Source organism: Ovis aries, chromosome 2 (genome assembly GCF_016772045.2).
Source record: "Ovis aries strain OAR_USU_Benz2616 breed Rambouillet chromosome 2, ARS-UI_Ramb_v3.0, whole genome shotgun sequence".
In the NCBI taxonomy this organism is placed as follows: Eukaryota; Metazoa; Chordata; class Mammalia; order Artiodactyla; family Bovidae; genus Ovis; species Ovis aries.
This window is the reverse complement of record NC_056055.1, coordinates 53,660,411-53,677,455: the sequence shown is the minus strand read 5'-3', so window position 1 is coordinate 53,677,455 and position 17,045 is coordinate 53,660,411. Positions and strand designations below refer to the sequence as shown.

General features: G+C 45.3%; 2 protein-coding genes across 2 annotated transcripts in view; both read right to left on the bottom strand.

Moving 5' to 3' along the window:
• LOC101110212 (protein SPATA31F1-like) overlaps positions 1-17,045 on the bottom strand; it is a 113,738-nt gene that overhangs the window by 36,888 nt on the left and 59,805 nt on the right. The window lies entirely within an intron of this gene.
• On the bottom strand, positions 3,302-8,760 carry LOC114112803 (protein SPATA31F3). Its single transcript, XM_060409316.1, has 5 exons — positions 8,617-8,760; positions 8,075-8,120; positions 7,484-7,544; positions 6,024-6,568; positions 3,302-3,835 (listed from the first exon to the last, which is right to left on the bottom strand). The coding sequence occupies exons 1-5, from the start codon at positions 8,758-8,760 to the stop codon at positions 3,384-3,386; spliced, it is 1,248 nt and encodes a 415-aa protein (XP_060265299.1). The 3' UTR covers positions 3,302-3,383.

Here is a 17,045-nt window from a genome sequence, read left to right as displayed (position 1 = left end):
TAGTCAAGGAGAGAAATGAGGCCATGGAAGGAGGATTCAGAGGATGTAGGAATTTAGGGGCAGGGATATTTACTCAAAGACTCACAGAGGAGAGGGACTAGAAATTGCGTGGATGAACAGACATAACTAAGCCCTTGAGTCTGAGCGTCTCCAACAGACTGGGGATTTGAGCAGGGCAGGGAGTTTCAGCTCCAGTTCCGTGAGTCCTGGTCCCCTGCTGGCAAGAGGCTGGCATGACAGGACTGAGCAAGAACAAGATGAAGCCTCAAACATTCACTCTGGAGCTCAGAAATAACCTTCCTGCTAGGATGAAGCGAGCAGGTACAAGAGACACACAGTCATGATAGTCAGTTTTCTGAAATACCCATAACAGGAATTTGCTGAGGCACTAGGAAGCCTGCAGGGCACCAAGGGAAGGGCCTGCTCCACCTCAGCCAAAATGTGTGCACATTAACCTTGGCTTCCCACCTGACCTTTCCAAGTCACATTCCTTCTCCTGGGCATCCTCCTACGTGGCTCTCAGCCCAGCTTCCACCAGGAAGGGAGGATCTGCCTATCACAAGACCTCTTATGACCTTTGGGGATGCTTTAGGAAAACTCTGGAAGATGTGGTTCAGCTGGCCTGGGCCTTGTGCCTCCTCGCCCTGGGGGCCACAATAGGGGCTGGGCTGCCACCCCTTAGACACAGAGTCACCATTCAGAGGAGGGACACACTCATGCTTCTTCCCATCCTGCCTTTTCTGCATCCAGCTGGCAGTGGACACACTGTGCTAAGTACTGGGTCCTATCTGAGGAGACTCCCGCCACCGCTGCTGGTTGTGGTATGTGGAGCCATCCTGAATTTCCTTCAGAATCAGTGAGGCAGGGCATCCCACAGCCCTCATACCACACCATGAGGAGGCCACAGCCCTTTCTGCCTTTCTTCTTTCCTCTGGTAGGTCAGAGGTGGGGAATGCAGAGGTGCCGCCTTCTGAGAGAAATGAAGTGTCCAGAACAGAGTCCCCTCCCATCCGCTCAGGGCAGCCTTTTTCTGCTTCCTATTTCCCTCCTCCAGCCCCCGAAACTCCCTGGTCTCTGAACACTAGGATACCACACCTGCCCCCTTCCTGTGTCCCTAGGCCCATCCTTTTCCTCATGTTCTGGGCATCTAGAGTTTCTCTGTGATCTTTCCTCAGTGCTCGTGTTCCAAGAATATGTTCAACCACCACCACCTTTCCATATTCGCCTGGCCCTCAGTTGACCACCAGATCCTCAGGCCCTGACAGAAACTTGCTGCGGTAACTTCCAGAATCTGCCTCTACTCTACTTCAGCTTTGGCTCTCCATACCACTCCTTCCACCCCCAGCCACGGTACCTTTCCAGCTCCTCACCTACCCTCTTGAGTCGTTGCCCAAACTCCACTACATGTGACAGCAACCTTTCTCCTCTTAACACACAAAGTCTCACCTCAATGCTTCCTTCTCTCTACTAACCACCAGCAAAGTGCCTGTTTTCTCCAAGATCGTCTCCTGGACTTGGACATTCACTGCCATCTCCTCACCTCTACAACCACCTCATGGCTCCGGCAGTTTTCCCCACATCATCAGTTTATCTCTCCTTGATTTCATCCTTTCTCTCAACATCCAACATGTTATGTCTCTCATTTTTAAAAAATAAAGACACTCTCTGGGTTTATCTACAGCCTTCTCCCCATTTGTCTGCACCTCCGTGGAACAAACCTCTTTGAAGGAACTGATTGCACTTGCTATCACCAATTACTCTTGTTTCATTCGCTCTTGAATCCACTCCAGTCATGCCTTCACCTCCATCACAGGTGAGTGTGCTTTTCTCAAGGCCATTAGTGTTGCTCTGATGGGAACTCTGCATCCTCATCTTACTTGGCCAGTTCACAACTTTTATTGCAGCTGATCACTTTCTCCTTGTAATATGCCAGGACGCCATGCTCTTCCAGATTTCCTCCTTCCTCCCTGGCTTCTGCTTTTCAGTTTCCTCTGTGTACTTGTTCCTCCTTTTCTTCCCAGTCTCCTAACACGGGAATATCCCAGAGCCCAGTCTTTAGACCTCTCCTTCATGTATACTCATTCCTTTAGTGACCTCACCTGGTCCCATCGTTATACATCTCTCTCCATTTCTCTCTCTTTCTCCAGCCAGGGCCCTCCATGTGCACTGTGTGGACAATAGACGGCTGGGGGTATGGTTTCAGGAAGAAGCAGATTATGAAACTACTGCTACTGGTAGCAGCAGAGGAGACAAGAAGGAATTGTGTTTTGAATTTTGAAGGATTTATTGATAGACCAAAAGCAGGCTTTTTAGAAGCAAAAGTCACGGATGGCACCAATATTTTGGCCTGAACAACTAGCAAGAGAAAGGTGCCATTAACTGATGTGGGAGCAGGTCTGGTATGTGTGATTGGGTGGTGGCGGTGGTATGAGGAATCAGTTCATTTCTGAAATAAATACTGGATATCCAAGTATATACAGTTCTGATTAGACAATTTGGGCATGTGAGACTGTCTACCGCATAAGATAATGATCTCCATGGAGGCGAGGCCTGTGTTTAGGTGACTGCTGTGTCTGACATTGTTTCTGGCATGCAGTAAGTACTCAAATATTTTAATTGTTGAATGTAAGATGATTCTCAAAGTCATTTTTATTGTGACTCTTTGGGGACATTATCATCAACTGATTTTCATTCTAGGAGGCATTTATTCCATGCAACTGAAAGGCAATGAGGGTCAAAGAGGCAAGAGAACTATAGCAAGCTCCCAGACAGGTAACCTCTAAAAAAAAAAAAAAAACTCCAAACAATAACAACAAGGCGCAGAGAGGGGAGATTCTATAGTTTGCTCTGACATCTGTCATATTAGCTATGTGCTTTTGATAAACACAAAGCACCTCCTCAAAGAAGAGGCACTGCAACACTCCTCTAAAAGTCTTCCCTCCAGATTATGGGAATATATAGTAGTTATCAACAAACTGTGCCAAAAATGCCCTGGATTCCCAGCTATCACTTCTTGTACTATCATCATGCACAATTTGCTCCTCTGGGGCTCAAAGTCAGCAGGGAAGCCAGGAGAGAAGTCAAGCATGATCTTTACCTCCAGTGTACCTTAAATACGGGTCTTCCTTCTGTGCTCAGGTCCCTCTATCCACAGTCCAAGGTGGAGCTGGAAGAGTCAGGTGGAATGCTTACCTACCTGTGAAATGGGTTTAAGCTCCTATACTACATGGGGTGTATGATCTAATTCCTCTACTCTCTCCATCACATACCACACTGAAAACAAGGAGGCACAAACAGGTGGTTCTTTGCTTAAAGGTATAGAGTTTATTTGGAGAGAGTCCTGCCTCACCAGATTATTAATGGAAATGATGATGACAGCCTTTTCAGGAGGATGCAGAAGTCTGGGAACCTCTGAGCTCCTTCTTCCTGGACTGGGTACTCTCCTGGGGTAGACAAGTGCCTTTGGCTGAGGTGCAAATTGAGACATGGGATGGATTTTCTGGCTGAGTGGCACGAGTCAGCAGAGGACTGCCCTTGGAGCTGCCACTGGAGAAGGGCAGGAAACAGGACTGACCAGACTGCACGGACTGTTGCTGGAACTCACTGTCCAGGCACTGGAATGCGTCAAAGAAGCCCTCCTCCTTCTCCAACTTAGCTCCATTCATGGGGCGTTTGGTGGAAGGTGGACTCTTCTCAGCCTTTTTTGTCTTGGTTTTGGCCGCTTTCTCATCCTTACAGCGGAGAATGCATTCCTTATGCCCTCGACCTTTCGTGTCAGGGTTAATCCCGTGTGTAAAATGCTTCAGCTTATTTCCCAGGTCGGCTTCTACAGCTTCTGGAAGGATAGGGCTCTTATGAGTATGAGCTGTCTTTACCAGACCCTGCAACTCTTGCCCCTAGAATGGGTGGCCCTATAAATTTGGCCCTGCAAAGTTTGGATCTGAAAAATATGTGGGTCCTTTAAATGCAAACTGTGGAACAGTAAATTGGTCCTGCAAGGTCTGGCCCTTTAAGCCCTGAACACTTCCAGACATGGCATTCGCGGGAATGCTTCTTTGGGTGAGGTCATTCACCTTGCTCTAACAGCCTTACAGACCATTCTCATCTAATCCTTTGGTCCCAAGGAATCTTGGAGGATGCCCTAGGAACTCAAGGTAAGGGAGATGCTGGTGAAGGTGCGGACAAGGGGCACTAAGCTGAGAGTTTGGAGATGGTGGCTCTACAGATCCAGACAGAACCTTGCTAGTCCCTACTCACTCAAGGCAACCATCCTGGCCAAACTAAAATTTTACCTGAGAAAGATCCTGGAGATACATTTGAGAAGTCAGGGGCTCTTGGGGGTTCAACTTGAAAGTGTCCCTCCTAGAACCCTGGCAGAGCAAATGGTCTCTCTGGATGGAGAGAGATATGGTACTGCACCCCTTCTCTGTGGCTCTCTGAAGCTTTGAGTTTCCCTGTGTCCCTACTCTCCCTGCTGGTGCAGGGAGTTATCTAAACAAAGTGATTGGTAACAGCATCTGGGGAGGCTTACTGTTGCTGGTTCAGGCCTGACAGTATTCAGGGTATCATTTCCTGATCTGTGTAGGGACTGACTGCTGCCTCTGTGTCTAGAGGCTTATTTTCTGGGGTGCGGGGAACTGAGCTGCTTCCAGGGGCCCTGTAATTCTGTGGACCCAGTGATTGAGGTTCCAACCACTGCAGATGTTCCAACAGATGTGGGTAGGGACAATCCCCTAGCAGATTTTCTCACATCTTTAGGCAAGATGGCTCTACAACATCGCCATGGCCTGGACAAGCAACTATGGGCTGGCCCTGCTGGCCACAACAGATCAGAAGAGGTCACTATCCCCTCAGGTCTCCAGGTCTGCAGGCTAGGGGACTCTCATGCTGGTCAGTGAGCTACCCTGGGACACAGGCTGCTGGTCATCAGGGGAAAGGAGCAACTGGAGGGACTGCTGGATCTTCTGGGGCAGACCCCAGCAATGGTAAATTAAATTGCCAAATAAACCACTTCTAAAGGTGGCACTCCAGCAGCTCGGGGCATGCTCCATAAAAATACAACCTTGGCTCCTGAGGATTTTTAAAGGGACTTCTCCAAACAGGTAGGCCCCTGGGTCTCAGGACATAGCCTTCAACACATCTCAGGACTTAGGCTGTAGGGTTTGCTACATCTACAGAGATCTCTGGGAAACAGCTAGCAAGCCCCATGGAAGCTGGAGCTGCCACTGAAGCGGAAGTGCCAATGCAAGGCTTTCCACTTGACCACAGTCAAAAATGGGACATTGATAGAGGCTCACTGATAGAAAAATGAAGAAGCCCAAATTCAGGAGGGTGGGAAGAACGTGGCTCTAACTGAGGTAGAGGAAATTTCAGACAGTCTGGAGATTAATAAATCATTGGGGGAAAAAAAAGAGATCAGGCTCGCCTTTGGGGGCACGATGTTTAGGAGTAGACCAGGGACTCAATGTGCAGAAAAGAGGAACCAAGGAAAGACAGCTGTGTTCTGCTGTGGCCAGCACACTGAGGCCTCAGTGCATCCCCCAAGCAGTGGACAGAGACGACTTACTAACTGAAATGTGGAAGAGGGTAGAGCCAGGATCACAGGGTTTGGGATTTCTTTGCAGTGATATTTGCACAGGGTCCACAGTGGATCCTTCAAAAACAGAAAGTTTGGGTAGACTGGCTTACCTCCCATGAACCTCAGGTCAGGGGAGATAAAAGCCCATCTTTTCAACAGATGCCTTAGAGGTAGCATTCATGATGAAAGAAATGGTAGTGTTTCCACCCAGGATTGGAAAATTTGGGGGTGGTATGACATAAGCTGCCACAGGAATCTTCCAAAACCTCGGGAACCCTCAGATATAGACAGAAATGCATGCATTACATACAAATACTTAAAGATATATCAGCGACTGGGGGAGATGGGAACATTAGACGAAGGGAATCAAGGTAGTAGGGTATTTAAGTTTGTGAGCTTCGTGTTCAGGGAAAGAAACGGAAGCAGATTTTCAAGGGCTCCTGACCTTGTTTCTTCAGAATACCTTCAGATTTGCTCTTCTTCTTGACAGGCTGGTTCACAGGAATCCTAGGCTTTTCAAGGCTCACAAAGGACACAGCTCCTGCATCCAAGGGCAACTCTGACCCTCGACATTCCTGCCTCAGCTGCTGGTGACCAGCCCAGTATTGGCGGATGCTGATTGCACTGGCAGACTTGGTAGCTGGCTTAGTGGCTGACTTGGCAGCTGACTGGGTTACAGATTTCTGATTTGTTACTTGTGACACTGTGCGGGTTGCTGATGGAAGTGAAAGCTGTTTGAAGGGCAGGGACTCCTGATCAAAAGAGAGACTGCTGCTGCTGCTGCTGCTGCTAAGTCGCTTCAGTCTAGACATGGACAAAACCTCTAGGCAAGAGGAGCCCTGTGATGGCCCCGATGAGGTAGCGGTGGGCAGCGTAGTCTCACACGATATCAACTGCTGAATCTCCAGAGCCACAGAATTGCAGATTTGGCAGCAGGGGTCTGCACACAGGAGCCGCCGCACACTCCCTTCCTGAGGAAGCCAGCCATGGCTGGGAAGGGAAGCATGGCAATCATTTGTTACTGACGCAGTAACATCTGCCTCTTTGCCAGTGTGTGGCCTGAGACAGACCTGTCAGCTCTTGCTTTCTACCCCCATGCTGTTATTGCCACTGCTTTTCTGCAGAAGCATTCAGCAGGTCAGGGCTAGCTAAACTGGACAAAGTCTCAGACAACTGGTGGGAACACAGGGCCTTGAGAAACTGGGAGGTGGGTGAGCTCTCTGTTGACCTGTGCTGAGAAGCTGAATTGGGAGAAGGGAACCAGGCAGGTCGGGGAGCCAACGGTTAGCTGATGGGGCAGCACCAGAGACGTCACCAGGTAGAACCTAGAGTTAGCCTCGCTTCGGGCCACGGAAGTCCTGTGGGAGCTTTGCATTCTGGGGATTAGGAGATGCACACATCTCTCAAGAGCCAATTTCTCATTCTGCAGAGCTCTTAAGGAAGGGATAGTGTGACAAGCTCCTGCTTGAGGGTTGTCCCAGGAACTGGCCTCCCTGAAGACAGAACCAGAGGAGGTAATGTCAGCAGGGTCCAGGGGTCTGCCCTTGAAAGGGTGTGGCTGTAAGAGAATATGAAAATGATGACTTCTTTATGCACTTAACTATCCATTCTCCTGACTGGGTAACTTGTCTCATGGTTGGGAGAAAACCCACAGAGTGACATTCTGTCAAATCCTGACTTCCAGCACCTTTGTGAGCCTAGCCCAGAGCACAGCTGGAAGACCACTCTCCACTGAGACGTCTGACCCCACCCTCTCCTCCAGCAACTCTCACCCAGGGCTCCAGGCTCCCTGTGTCTGGCTTCCTCTCAGCCATTCTCCTTCTGCCCAACCCTGCCCCAGACCACACACAGAAATCGCCACAGGCCACGCTGGGAGGTGGGAGACTGCAAAGAGCAAGAGATCACCTTCGCATGAGCGAGAGCAGCTCCCACGGCTTGTCAGCTTCTTTCCGGGAATGTCTCCTAGCTGAGAAAACAGGAGACAGTGTTACACAGAACAGGAAGGAATTCAGGGACATCCTACAGGAAGTTGAAGGCGTTGAATGACAGAAGACTGCAGACAACCCCCCTCCCCAGTCAGCACTCTGAGAGCACATCTGGGCACAACTTAACCAGGTATGATGTGCTCTCCTAGACCTACTCTCATTTATCTTCACAACCACACTATGAGTAAGACAGCATCATCAGATGCCCATTTTATGGATAACAAGACTCAGAGATGAAATGACCTCTACAGGGTCATAAAACTAGTAAATGACACACTTGAGGATGTCTCCCCTACTTCCTCTTCACTCCCAGGGGGAAAGGTGGAGAATTCTGGAACATTCCCAGGTTCTCATTTCCACCCAAAAAGTCTTCTGGGAGGATCTGTCAACTTGGGGAATTGGAGCAATGGTTAGAGCATCCAGCGCCTGGCACCAGGGGTCACTGAGGGCCAGGGTCCATGCAAGTCTCACCCCCAGAGGAGGGAAGTCAGAGCAGAGACTGGGACTTTACCTCTTGGTGTTTTCTCTTTAGCCCTTTGTTTGACTTTCTGGTGACGCTTAAAGACAAAAGAGAGTGTGAAGCTGGGGCACCCTCTTCTTTTCATGTCTAAACGGAGACAAAACCTGCAAATATTTCCCAAACTTCTTCTGTTTCAATTCTATACATTCTGCTACCTTTTTCCCTGCTCTACCTTTTTCATCCCATCATTTCCTTTCTCTTCTTATTTCTGATTCATTTCAAAGCTCTTCACACTCCATACCTCCACCCCCATTCCCTGAACAAGTTCTGTGGGAAATTAGAATAAGACAAGGGAAAGGGGGAAATGGAATCAAGGACGGGTGGTCTAGTAGACAAAGGACTTTAGCCACCCAAGGTTCTAAAAGTCCACCAGCTGAAAGGATCACCCAAATCTGAAGCTGTACTGGGATCCAGTCAGGAAACTTCCTCCATTTAAAACAAAAAAGCAGGGGTAAGGGTAAGGAGAGACAGTGAAGGGATAAAACCTTGTCTGAGGCGTAATTGGTTCAGTCATGGTCATAGCGTTTCCCTACCCGGCAGCAGTTCCTCTTAGGTCCCAACTTTACATCTTGGTGGGTTTTTTTCACTTGCCAAATAATTAATGCAATAATAATGATGGAGCCATAAGCGTAAAAGGGATATCCAACATCCCACAAAATAAAAGTAGGGCTCAACATAATCTAAACCTTACTAGTCATCCCTCTTCCTAGGCTTCCTAGGCTTTAAGGATCTTAGAGCCTAACACCTCCAAATTGTGGACCTATTGTCTCTGCCTCACAGAGCATAGAATCAAACCAGCAGACTGCATCACAAAGCCCTCCTGTTTCCTAAGTCAAGCATGGCATCACAGACCTTCACTTGTCTAGGAGAAGCTCATGTGACACCATGTTAAGGTGAGGGTGTCTGGTTGACTACATGGGTTGCAGAGCCTGAGCCTAAAGATGCCAAGTCACAGGAAGCAAATACTCCTTCATGCCCTCTCTATTCTCTCTATCCTGATGGCTCAGACTTCAGCTCTCAGATAACAGTCTGGCGTCTATCCCCAGATAACTGAGTCTTTATGTACACTGTGTGCCCTAAAAGAGAGATAGTGGATTGGTCAGATGAACTCCATGAACTATATATATCACTGTTCTGAGAATATAACTAGGAAACACACAAGAAGACAGTGTATACGTTATCCTATTAAGTCTTGGACAGTGAAGTTTGATGTCACAGGCAATAGGTGGGCAGTCATGAAAAGGACTGTGACTACTGTGGCAAGAAAAGGACATAGCTTCTGTTCCTTTAAATAACTTTCTGAGACTTAAAGGAGTCCTCCCAGTCTGTGTGATCAAGCTTTTGATGGATGAGAAGAAACTGTAAACAGTGCCTTCCAAGGAGAAACATCAATGAGGCTCACTTCTGGAGCTTGGTTCCCCAGAATGGCCCTTACAGATCTCAGTAGTATCCTGTGGAGTATCCACTCATGGAGGTGAGTTACTGGCAAGACTAAGGACCACAAACTTGGGCTCTTAGGTTGAATCCACTATGGCTGAAGTGGTTGGCTGAAATGTTTATGAAAATCTGAATCTGAACACCTTTAGGCAGGTCAAGCTTGTTTCTGTTCAATCTTAGTACCCACCAACCCCATGTCCACTGATTTGCATATTAATGTTAACCTCATGATCCCTGTCAACATTGTGATATGCCTCCAAGACTCCAGGATTTCTGAATTTCCTAAGAAGTTCTTGCCCTGATGAGAATGGTCCCATAGCCCCCAAATTCTCAGGCTCAAAATCTCCGAAGAAGCTATTTGGTCCTTCCTCCAGCATTCAATCTACCAGTGAATAGGTGTGGTGAGCCAACAATCTGTGTTCATCCCTAAGCTGCCCAGTCTCAAAGGTATAAAGACATTTGAGTTATATTACCTGCCTGCTCTCAAGTCACTTAAAAATCTAGTTTCAAAGACAAAAACTAATTCACAGTCAAAAATCCACCTTATTAAGAGTTGAATCAGGACTTTCCTGGTGGTCCAGTGGTTGAGAATTTGCCTGCCAATGCAGGGACATGAGTTCAGTCCCTGGTCCGGGAAGATTCCATATGTCAGCGGGCAACTAAGCCCACGTACCACAACTACTGAGCCCATGTCTAGAGCCCAATAGCTGCAACTACTGAGTGCTCTAGACCCCATGCTCCACAACAAGAGAAGCCACCACAGTGAGAAGCCTGCACACCACAACTAGAGAACAGCCCCTGCTCATCACAGCTAGACAAAGACTGTGCCCAGCAACAAAGATCCAGCACAGCCAAAACTTTAAAAAAGGGTTGAACCAAGAACCAGCATTACTAGGAGCTGGGAAAGAAGGGTGTAAGGTGTTATTTAATGGGTACGAAATTTCTGTATGAGATGATGAAAACAGATACTGGAGATGGCCGCACAGCACTGTGAATGTACTTAATGTCACTGATGTACACTTAAAAGTGGTTAAAAGAGTACAGTTCAAGCTGTATATATTTTACCACAATTTTTAAAAAAGCTAAAAAAAATCATTAGCATGAGGAATTTTTTTGCTATCTATAAGGAAGAATATTCTGAAAATAATTTGGCAAAGAAACAGATTACTGAATATTTTTCTTCAATGTCCTTTTTCACAGAAAAAAATAAAAACAAAATAGATCCTTAAATTTAAGATAATTTAAGAAGTGTCTCACCCTGAAAATGGGATGAATTTGAGCCATTTCAAAATTTTTCCTAAACTTGTAAATTCCATAATACAGGAATGAGAAGACATTTCCAATTAAGGAGAACTGAATGACAGGTTGTGTATATGTGTTAGTCGCTCAGTCGTGTCTGACTCTTTGCAGCCCCATGGACTGTAGCCTGGCCAGGCTCCTCTGTCCATGGAATTCTCCAGGCAAGAATACTGGAATTGGTTGCCATTCCCTCTTCCAGGGGATCCTCCCCCCAGGGATCGAACACAGGTCTCCTGCATTGCAGGTGGATTCTTTACCATCTGAGCCACCCAGGAAGCCCAAATGACAGGTTATCAATAATCAGTTAAAAAAGCAGCTTGCATCGGCTTTTTAGCAGCAAGTCAAGATACCTAAAAAGACACTTGAATTTTTTACAGTTGTCATTATTCCTCCCCAACCAAGCTCATGCGTCCTGCTCTGTGCTGCTGCAAGCACTCTGAGTCTCCCGTTAACCTGACCCAGTGTAGCGCTGTGTGGTGCTCAGGGCCCTCCCCCACCCCGGGCTATGAACCTGGGTAATTAACAAACTTCTGTCAGGCTTATAGGTGCAGCGTCAGGTGTCACACTTTCAGACATCCCCAGGACCCAATGGGACAAAGAGGAGGTGCACACGACACTCCACCTCCTCCCCAACCCACTCCTGCTTCCTGCAGCAGCTGCTGCAACTTCGCTCGGTCTCCCATTAGCCTCTTTGCCCCAGACAAAATCATCAAATTTGGGAAACTTGGTACCAGCTCCAACCTGTATACTATTTACCTTAAAGATAATCCACGGCCACCATCATCCCACTAGGCCATTAAAACCATCTGCTACAGACTCCTCTACTGCAACTTACCCAGGCCTTGCTCTTCCATCTCAGCGCTGAGGACGCAGAGCTGAAGACCACCTTATACCTTTCTGCAGACCAGACCTTTAGTACAGGCTTATTTATTGATCTGGTACCTACTGACAGAGGGTGCTTGTGTGGATGGGACAGAGGGATCAGCGTCTTCCTAAACAAGGGCATATTTGCGTAATGAACACACAGTCATTTTTGATGATGTGGACATGGATCGTCACATTTGCCCTTCCTGCCACACGGTTTACCGTAAATGGCAAACAAGGAAGATGAAGTACCTCAAAGGCCTCTGTGGACTCTACACAGAGTCCTGTGGGGAGGGCTACACAACTACAAAGGATTCAGATTTGTCTGTTTCGAAAAAACTTGCCAAAGCAGGACCCTGCTCTCATAATAAGCCCATAGTGCCACAGTTATAACAGTAGAATTTCTTCAGGAAACTGTTCGGGATTATTGATTCACATGCAACATGGGTCATATCATAGCCCAATAAAGAAAAATCCTCACAGGACACTAGTGTGATTTTGTCCCTCCACACAAGCCTTATGAAGGACCTTTGCTGCTTCATTCTCAGAAAACACTAGTGAACATCTTCAGATGTCTCAGGTGATGGGGACAGAGAGGCACAGCTACTGCCATTCAGAAGCAACATTTTTAGACACTAGCATTTTTATTAATGCCCAAGCGTTGGACAGGGAGTTAGACAGGAAGCCTCAGAGAAGTATCAGCAAGACCACCAGTGCTCCACACCAGTCACTTCGCTATGCAGAAGTGTAGTAAGCAGATAGAGGCACCAGAGGGCAGCACTTGCCTACCCAACGTGTCCCAAGGATTCTGTGACAGAAACTTGAACCAGCCATCTGTTTCACTGCCTCCCAATCCTGGCCTTACATCAGAATTACTGGGAGGTTGTCAAAATATAGATTTCCTGGCCTCATCCCAGACTTGATGAATCAGAATCTCTATGAGCAGGGTCTTGCAACCTATGTATTCAATCAGGGTCAAAAATAATTCTCAAGCAACAGAACACTGGGCTTTGGGTGTGCATTTGGGAGCAACGGGTCTCCAGAGAGCAACAGTTCTTCCTCCTACCCCCGTTTCATTGATACGCAACTGGCACATAACACTGTAGGAGTTAAGGCGAGGTCAGCAATACAATGGTTTGTTACATGCAGGCACTGGGAAATAGTTACCATAAAAAGTTTAGTTAACATTCATCCCCTCACTTAGACATTTGTTTCCTGAAATAAGAACTTTTAAGATCTACTCTTTTGGCAACTTGCAGACACATAAAATCGTTAACTACACTCACCACACTATACATACATCAGAACTTATTCTATACTTATCACTTATTCTATACTTATCACTATACTTCCTCCAGAACTTATTAATCTTATAACGAATTCTGTACCTCTTGATCGTCTTCATCCATTTCCCCCACTCCCTCTCCCTGACCACCCATCTATTCTCTGAACGAGTCTGGTCATTTATTTTTAGATTCCATACATAAGTAAGATCACATAGTATCTGTCATTCTCTGTCTAGAGATATGGTTCACTCAGCCATTGTATTGTTGCAAATGGCAGGATTTCCTTCTTTTTTATGGCTGAGAAATATTCCGTGATATCATATTCTATATCCATTCACCTGCCAACAGATGCTTAAATTGTTCCAAGTCTTGGTTGTTAAAAATAATACTGCAATGGACATGGGTGTTCAGATATCGCTGAGAGATAGTGATTTTGTTTCTTTCAGATATATAACCCAAAGTGGGCTTGCTGTGTCAAATCTAAAGCAACTCTTATTAAAAAAAGTCCTCCTGTAATAGGTGAGTTTGACCATCTCTGGCCATGACCTAACTTAGACAGTGGTCTATAAACAGAAGTTAAGAATTCAGGAACACAAGGAAGAAAGGAGAATCGATCTGAGTCGGTGATGCTATCCAACCATCTCATCCTCTGTCATCCCCTTCTCCTCCTGCCTTCAATCTTTCCCAGCATCAGGGTCTTTTCAAATGAGTCAGTTCTGTGCATCAGGTGGCCAAAGTATTGGAGTTTCAGAGTAGTATCTATTACAGACTATTTATAGAATAAAGCACTGGGTGGGGGCAAGAAAGTTTATCCAGAAGTGAATCCCGATAACTTTAAAGTAGGAAATAACAGTCTGAGAAGGAAATGACAACCCACTTCAGTATTCTTGCCTGGAAAATTCCATGGACAGAGGAGCCTGGTGGGCTCCAGTCCATGGGGTCCCAAAGAGTTGGACATGACTAAGCATGCCTGCACACACAAAAATACTCAGAATAGCTCAGAATGTGTCTGGAACACATAAACTGCTATATGAGTCTCCTACAAAGAGGAGAGGGATTATATTTGGCTGAAGTGATCTGGGAAAGCTTCACGATGTAGAAAACAGCATTTAACTTGCTGCTTGAAGCAGAGAGAGGATTTTAATTCGTGAAACTGGAAAGAGAGAGTGATCCACATGCAGGAGTTAGCATGCATAAAACTGCTGGAACCTCTGTGCAACGGTATGTGGAAATAACAGAGGGATTTCTGAAATATTTATTTTACTCTGGGTACATTTTATTCAGTATATATCGGATCTTAATGAAGTGAGGTTTAGATTTCATGTTGTCTTTGTGTAGAAACTAAGGTTGCGGATATCTCTTTGTGGGTGTATTTTCCTGCATCACGTGGACATGAACTGCGGAGATGGGTCTCCTAAATCAGACCATATGTATCTCTAGGTATAAATGTCTGCGTGGGTGCATTTCTCTACAGATTTTCTGATCTTTGTGGGTGTGTGCACATGCAGTCCTGAGGGGAAGGGAAGGAAAGAGTAGAGGTGAGGAGGACAAGGAAGAGGAGAAAAAGAATGAGAGGCTGTTGAGGTGAATCTGTGCCTGAAGCCCAAATGTTAATCCTACCCATCATTAGTATTTTAAATAGTTGATAATTGATGGTCCCCTCATCCTTGGAAGTTCTTTTTCTAATAATAAAACATTTATTGGTAAAGGACAGCATCTCAAAATGCTATCTTTTATCCATCACATTCAATGTCTTTTCAAATGTCTTTTCATTTGTCCTTCCTTTTACCCATTTTAACCCTCTTTTTGGATTTTTTTTTTTCTTTTGGTGTCTTCTTTCCTTATGCTCCCAGTCCTAGTAATTTCTTTATTGGAATTTTGTCTTTCTGTAAGCTTTCCCCTTCTCCTCTAACTTAGAAACCTAATGCCATACCCTGGCTCAGAGGTTAAAGCGTCTGCCTGCAATGCAGGAGACCCAGGGAGACCCAACCTGGTTGGGAAGATCCCCTGGAGAAGGAAATGGCAACCCACTCCAGTATTTTTGCCTGGAGATTCTCATGGATAGAGAAGCCTGGTAAGCTACAGTCCATGGGGTCACAAAGAGTCAGATACGACTGAGCGGACTTCACTTTCACTTCACTTTCACCCACACCCCAGAAAACAAATGTTTTTAATTTGGGAAAGGGGTACTTCATGTTGTACCCCTAAAACATTTTTAAACATATTTTGGATTTGATCTTAGGTTTTTATCTTCACTGTCACTGCCACAGTTAATTCAACAAATTTTAACTGTGTGCTTTGATGTAAGTCAACAGCACTGTTCTAGCTACTGAAGAAACAGCGGGAAAATGCCTAGAATAGTCAGCCAATTATATTCATGATCATCTTTAAGTAACCAACTTTTCTTTTCTCCAGACATAGGGAGAAAACTAAAAGACAGAAAAGCAAGAATGATTTAGCTAGCTTTTCCAAGGGCATCTACTACATATCACCTTAAGAAAACTAAAGTAGCAAATAATCATCCAGTGAAATTGCATATTTTTTTATATTTGTTAATATATTGCCATTCCAAGAAATGAGGGTAAATCGAAATTATGTTTAGTGAGCAGTATTTTTGCATCTGTTTCTTAGATATAATTCTGGTATCCAAAGATGGTTTATTAATTAACTTAGTCATTTGCTTAATTATTAGGCTCCTAAGGTTAGTCACTTGCCTGGAGAATCCCAGGGACAGAGAAGCCTGGTAGGCTGCCATCTATGGGGTCGCATAGAGGCAGACACGACTGAAGCGACTTAGCAGCAGCAGCAGCAGCAAGGTTAGTCAAGGATCTGGAAATATAATTTTAGGTAATATATCCTTATGAATTCTAGAATTCTAAGGACTTCATAATAATATCAGAAACAATGGCTTGCTGCTGCTGCTGCTGCTGCTGCTGCTGCTGCTGCTGCTGCTGCCAAGTCGCTTGAGTCGTGTCCGACTCTGTGCGACCTTACAGACGGCTGCCCACTAGGCTCTGCCAACCCTGGGATTCTCCAAGCAAGAACACTGGAGTGGGTTGCCATTTCCTTCTCCAATGCATGAAAGGGAAAAGTGAAAGTGAAGTCGCTCAGTCCTCTTTGCAACCCCATGGACTACAGCCTACCAGGCTCCTCCGTCCATGGGATTTTCCAGGCAAGAGTACTGGAGTGGGTTGCCATTGCCTTCTCCACAGTGGAATACTAGTCAGCCATAAAAAAGAATGAAATTTTGCCATTTACAACAACTAACCTTAAGATGACTAACTTGACTAACCTTAAGACAGATTTAGAGGGTATTTATGCTAAGTGAAATAAGACAGAGAAAGGTAAATACTGTGTGGATCTAAAAAAAATAAAACAAACTAGTAAATATAACAAAAAGGAAACAGACTCACATATAGAGAACAAACTAGTGATTGCCAGTCAGGAGAGGGAAGAGGGGAGGGGCAATATAGGAATAGAGGATTAAGAGGTGTAAACTTATGTACAAACTAAAGCTACAGGATATATTATATAACACAGGAAATATAGCCAATATTTTACAGTAACTATAAATGGAGACCTAAAACATAAATCACTGTTGTACACCTGTAATTTACTACATTGTACATCAACTGTACCTTAATTTTAAAAGTATTACAAAATGAAGATGAACTAGAAACATTCTCATAAGAAAGAAAACTAAGATAATTTTAGCATTTCTTTCAGCTCGGAAAGAAATGCTAAAGGAAGCTCTTCTGGCTAAAGAGACATGATCCCAGAAAGAAATGTGGAACTTAAGATATCAAGGAAGAACAACAGAAAGGGTAAATGTCAGGAAAAACAGACTATTTTTCTACTCTTACGTACTTTAAAATACCTATGAATGTTGAAAGCAACAATTACAACACTGTATTTATAGATGTAATACATAAGATATTGACTGATAAAGGGACATGATAAATGGAAATTTGCGGTTATAAGTCTCCTGTGTTTTACTTTACGTGATAAAATATTAAAACTAAACAGACTGTAAAAGCTAAGTGTGTAAATTGCAATCACTGGGGCAACCACTGAAA